The sequence below is a fragment of the Penaeus chinensis genome, chromosome 39 (genome assembly GCF_019202785.1).
Source record: "Penaeus chinensis breed Huanghai No. 1 chromosome 39, ASM1920278v2, whole genome shotgun sequence".
Taxonomy (NCBI): domain Eukaryota; kingdom Metazoa; phylum Arthropoda; class Malacostraca; order Decapoda; family Penaeidae; genus Penaeus; species Penaeus chinensis.
Window position 1 is genome coordinate 18,114,997 of NC_061857.1, and position 6,260 is coordinate 18,121,256.

The 6,260-nt window shown below is 38.5% G+C and overlaps 1 protein-coding gene across 4 annotated transcripts in view; it reads left to right on the forward strand.

The window, feature by feature from the left end:
• Nucleotides 1-5,739, forward strand: part of LOC125046615 (glycerol-3-phosphate acyltransferase 4-like) — a 24,237-nt gene extending 18,498 nt beyond the window's left edge. For all 4 annotated transcript variants that reach the window (XM_047644433.1, XM_047644436.1, XM_047644434.1 and 1 more), the window contains 4 exons: nucleotides 1,157-1,272; nucleotides 4,039-4,147; nucleotides 4,324-4,511; nucleotides 4,742-5,739. In XM_047644433.1, coding sequence (XP_047500389.1) covers nucleotides 1,157-1,272; nucleotides 4,039-4,147; nucleotides 4,324-4,511; nucleotides 4,742-4,919 — 591 coding nt within the window. In that variant the 3' untranslated portion in view covers nucleotides 4,920-5,739. The remainder of the gene's footprint in view (nucleotides 1-1,156; nucleotides 1,273-4,038; nucleotides 4,148-4,323; nucleotides 4,512-4,741) is intronic.
• The last annotated feature ends 521 nt before the right edge of the window (nucleotides 5,740-6,260 follow it).

Consider the following 6,260-nt stretch of genomic DNA (forward strand, 5'->3'; position numbering starts at 1 on the left):
CACACACACACACATACACACACACACACACACACACACACACACACACACACACACACACACACACACACACACACACACACACACACACACACATATACACACACATACACACACACATACACACACACATACACATACACACATACACACACATGTACACACACACACACACACACACACACACACACATGTACACACACACACACACACACATGTACACACACACACACACACACACATGTACACACACACACACACACACACATGTACACACACACACACACACACACACACACACACACACACACACACACACACACACACACACACACACACACACACACAAATGCATATACACATGCACACAGGCACACCCACATACTACTGCATACATTCACATAGACATGTATGCATACACACCCATACACTTACACACACATGTATTTGAGTACATACACTCATCTGTCCACACAGACAGACACACTGCATGCAGGCACACACATAGACACACCCATAAACAGACACACACACATACCCATGCATATACATGCATGGAACACATGTATATATACATATATAAATTTGTTGTTTTATATATATATGTATATACTCATTATATTATCATTAAACCAAATGGTAAGTACAGCATTCTCTGGTATCTGTATGAGTGAACCAGTATTGTTTTTTACAATGTCCTTGAAGCCCCAAAGAAATATGGAAACATTTTAGGAACCCTTACATGAGTCTGTGAATAGTAACCCATGAAAGATTATTCCTATGATATGGGTTTGTAGGGTGTAGCAGGCCCTATACTGTTATTTCTGTTTTATGATTTCAGGGGCCTATTAACTTTAATGTTCATTCCTTTTTTGCTATAACTTTCTAAATGGCAGTGAGTTAGATATGTGATGATATGAGACTTTACAGAGATTATGTTGTTTTGAAATATGGATTTTTTATTATTTGTTTTGCATTGTACCATGAGAACCAGATAGAGGATAAGAGAAATTTTCGTAGGCATAAGGATTCAGTATTATTGAGAATGTGTTTACATTTTTATATTTGCTTTATCAATTAGATATATATATTAGGACTAGTATTCTGTTTACATGGCAATATAAGTACATTAAATGTAAAATGCATGTGTTCTCAGGTTGGCCAGAAACATGAGGGGACACTGGGAATCATAATGTCTGTCCTCAGCAGAGCTTCAACGCACGTCTGGTTTGAACGCACAAATGCAAAGGACAGATCTTTTGTTATAAGAAGGTCAGTGATTTTGTTATTCTGGTACTTACTTTTTTCTGATTTTGAATTTTATTGTAACAGTTGGAAGTTTAATGCCTTATACTATGTTACTAATGAAGTCTATTTTTTTTTTTTTTTTTTTTTTATGTGAAAGATGGCAATATTAGCTATACTGTATGCGTGCAACTGGTTATAGCATTAGCGTTTGTAGCCGTTCTGCAACTACATGATGATAGGGAATATGAGATTATTTGTAGTATAATACCATTGCAATAATAATAAGCATTTCCTGTGATGCCTTAGTAAGAAATGTGGAAGAAGGACTAGTGTATGATTTAAAATGAAAAGTGTCTTATCATCTTTATTACAACGTATTACAGGCATGTGTGTGCATGCGTATTTGTCTGCATATCTCTCTCTCTCTCTCTCTCTCTCTCTCTCTCTCTCTCTCTCTCTCTCTCTCTCTCTCTCTCTCTCTCTCTCTCTCTCTCTCTCTCTCTCTCTCTCGCTCTCTCTCTCTCTCTCTCTCGCTCTCTCTCTCTCTCTCTCTCTCTCTCTCTCTCTCTCTCTCTCTCTCTCTCTCTCTCTCTCTCTCTCTATATATATATATATATATATATATATATATATGTATATATATATATATATATATATATATATATATATATATGTATATATTTATTTATCCTCACACACACACACACACACACACACACACACACACACACACACACACACACACACACACACACACACACACACACACACACACACACACACACAGAAATAGAGAGCAACACCAACACAGATAGATTGATAGTTAAAGCAAGACTGAATTTCAAAAGATTATATGAAGCCTGGGTGGAAGCATTACCCATAGGAATTTGTGTTCTGAGACAGAGGGCAAAGGAGGGGGATTAGGGGTGCCTGGTATTCCGGTTTGATGCACATATTCACCTCTCATAGTTCGAGTTTATATTTCTTTTCTGGATATACAGTAGCATTTACCTTCAGTGTATCAAAAGACAAAATTCCACTAATGACACAACCACAAACAAACCAGTCATCCACATAATTATTCGACAAGGGAAACAACCAAATGACTCACCTTCTTGTACCTCATATCAACATCAGAGGATGTGGGTGATAAGGAATTCAGACACAGGTCACTCATGACATTCTGCATGTTGGTAAATGCATTTTTATTGAATACTTTGTCACCTCCATTAATCAATTAATATCATAATTGTGCCGGTGTTGCTGATAATAAATCGCATCCGGAGGAGCATCAGGGAACAGAATGCAGTAGGAGCTGAGGAGTAAGCAACCCAGTGGTGCAACAAATAGTGTCAGGAGCAGGATCTGGATTTTGTCGGCGAGATAGAAGTGCTGTGATAAGCCGGATTTTCTTATTGAGAAACAAGTGGTGTCAGGATTTTATTGGACAGAAGCAAGAGTTTCATATAGTGTGAATACAGTACAAAGCTAAGAGTGTTGAGAATGATGCCGGAAGACTTTACAGCACTCATGAAATAGATGAAAGAAGAGGTAATAGAGGTGTAAAATGAAATAAAGAAAAGGCAGTGCAAGCAATAAAAACAAATCAGATGGAAATACTTGAGAAATGCACACAGAGTATGTGGGAAGAAATAAGGGAAATGAAAGAGAGTCAGGAACAAAATAAAGGAAACACTGGGAGATAGGCTTCATGGGATTGAAATTGAAATCAAGTTGGAAACCAAGGATGCACAGACTTGTGGTGGACACAGCACCCAAGAGACTGGGGGAGCACAGTGTAACAGGCTACAGAAGCAGTCAAATTGTAGCAAGAAATGAGTTATCACTTTTTGCATGAGATAAGTATCCTGGATACACCTTCACCACATTCAGCATGAAGTGGAGCATGGAGGAAGCCACAAGACTTTGATGGAAGCTTATGTTGCACATTTCGAGGTTCTGGCAGCAGTGCAAGTTTGGGATAGTGTTGAAAAGGCTTTACAGTTGGTCTCAAGCCTGAAAGGCAAGGCAGTTGAAGTGCTGGGCTATCTGACAGGTTTTCAGCAGTCATCTTCTGATTGCATAAGGGCAGCTGAGAGACTGAGGATCAGACAAAGTAACATGAAGGAGAATGAGAAGGCATCAGAGGGGAGAGTCTTTGTAGGTGATTGCTGGTGGTGCAGGAAGAAGGGACACTGCAAGAGGGACTACAAGAGCCCAAGGAGAGGCCCAGTCACAAGAAAGGAGCAGGAACACGTGTGACCTGTTTTGCTGGGAGTATAGAGAGTTGGGACACTGGTGAGATAATTGTCACAAGAGGAAGATGGGGAAGTAGGGGTGCAGATCCAGCCATAGGCATCCAAGCCCCACTCAAGCTAATATAAAGGCATGCAGCATCAGGTAATGTGCAAATAATGGGCATGGTGCTGACTATTTCATGCAGAACATGGCTGCACAACCCACAGCGAAGGAAGGGTGTCACCAAAATTCCAGAGCTCATGGGAGGAACCACCCTATTAGGTGCTGGTGAATGTGTTGGAGGTGACATTCTGGATCCAGAGAGGTCCTAGACAAAGGATAAAGGTGGTTCACAGTAACTGGCTGTGGAAGGTTGCACAAGACAGATGTAAGTGATTTAGCCAGGATGGACAATGATACTAATACTGAGTCTGTAGCCTGCTGCAGAGGGGTTAAGGTTTATATAGGTTAGGTAGTGAAAAAAAAAAAAAAAAAAAATCTTTTTCTTTAATTATCATGTGCCCAACTTTGCTCAACCCTCTGTTCTTGCAGACTTCAAGAACATGCACATGATCCCAACCTTCCCCCCATTCTCATCTTCCCAGAAGGTGTATGTGTTAACAACACATCAGTTATGCAGTTTAAGAAAGGAGCCTTTGAGGTGAGTGTACCCTGTGCTTTGGAAAAGAAAAAGAAAAAGATGTGAGTTTGCTGAAATTACTTATTTTGAGAAATAGACTTATAAAGAGTAGTTACCATAGATATTGAATGTGTTTACTATAAATGCCAAAAGAACTATTCACCCCAAATTTTACATTTTTGTACTCACATTTTCAGGTCAATTCTGTGGTCTATCCTATCGCCATTCGCTTTGATGCTCGTTTTGGAGACCCATTCTGGTGGCAGGACAAATTCTTCCACTTTATCCTCTACATGTTGACGTCTTGGGCAATTGTGTGCAATGTTTGGTATCTTCCCCCAATGGAGAAGAAGCCAGGCGAGTCTGCTAGTGCTTTTGCAGACAGGTAAGCCACATGGTTTTAGGAGGAAAATGTCATCTGTTGAAAATCCAGATTTCACTTGCTTCATAGCAAAAATGTACAATATCCTTCCTTTACACAACAATGAGATGAAGCATGAAAGATGTTTTTTATACATAAGATTTTACCTAATCTGTTACACAGGTATTAATTTCCTAGACATACCTGGGTGAAGCAGAACATGGTTCAAAATGCTTCCTTCTTCTTCCACACAGGGTCAAAGCCAAAATTGCCCATCAAGGTGGAATGATAGACCTTACTTGGGATGGCTTCTTGAAGTCAAAACCAGTGAAGGAGGAATGGAAGAAGAGACAACAAGAGGAATTCGCAAAGCACCTCAAGGCCCAATATGGTACTTATATCAGTGATTGCGATAAAAAGAAGGAAGAATAGTAAAGTACTTTGTTCGGCCATTGACTACTGGATCCTGCCTTCTTAGAAATTAGATTCTCAGGATTATTTTGCGAATCCAGTTACTGAAACACATGACTCCTTAAGATGTGTGATGATGAGAGATTTAACAGAGGTTCTATTATTTTAAAAGAGGACAGCTGCATATAGGCTTCCAGAGATAGAACAGGTCCAATGTTCGTGTGGACAGCCATTCTTACTGTCAATTCCAGACACCATTAGTGCCTCAGAGTGTGTAATCATACAGGATGCAACTATGAACTGATATGATTTAAATTTAGCTTTAAATTCCATATGTTCATTTATATTTGTATTTGGGATGTTTTCTTCTCAGATTTATTTGTCTGCTGTTGATGTTTTACATGTAATAGAAGTGATCTGGAAAATGTAAGACTGTGATCATGTGAGTTAGTATATATAGGCTGTGTTTAGGTAGGTCAGTGTTTTATTAATAGTAAATTGGCATATCCAGTGTAAGTCTAAATCTAGGCTCCTGTAGCTTACATTGTTCCTTTTGTAGTTTCTGTAGACAAAAGCAATTTTTGTTAAGTTCAAGCCTGTGAATAATTTATAAGGGCATAAATTCTTTTGGTTAAGCTTAGTCTGGTAACTGCATCATTATAGCATTCTGTAGTCTGCGTAGACTGCTGCACACAGTATTGCTGTTGGAAACAAGTTGTAATATTTTTAATGCAGTATAAATTCTTTGTAAAGTTCAGTAACTGCAGTTAGGTACTTGCTAGTTAAATAAGATATAAATCTAAAATAGGCTGGCAGGTAAGAGGTTAGATGTGCAACACAAGAAAGGCCAGAAGACTTGTAAATGCATAGTTCCCAGGCTAAGGAAATGTGTATGAGTGTTCTAGAGAGAAAAGAGACAAGATTTGCTTATTTTATTTGATAAGAAGTTTCAGTACTACATAGGTCTAGATATGTATTAATAAACAAGAATAGGCTAGGGTACTATTCTTTTTTATGCTTATCTAAACAAAACACTTCAAAGAGAGAACAAAGCCATATGTTGTAAGGTTTTAAGTTTGTAGTAGCTTTACAGACTGCAGTTTGAAAATTATTTTACTTTGACATTTAGAATATCTGTAGAAAAAGGAAATTAGTCAGTTTGATTTTTCTTCTAGTTCCATGCACTCTTGTAGATTTGTTATGTGGTTATGCATGGAAAGGAAAGTGAAAGCATAGGACTGGACAAAGTATGTTTTACTTTTATTTCCACAAGCTCTATGAAAATGAATGTGTGTATGTCAGAGGAGAAGTGAGGTTTGCACAAATTCCATTTATCAAAGTCATCAGTGATATCACCCAAGC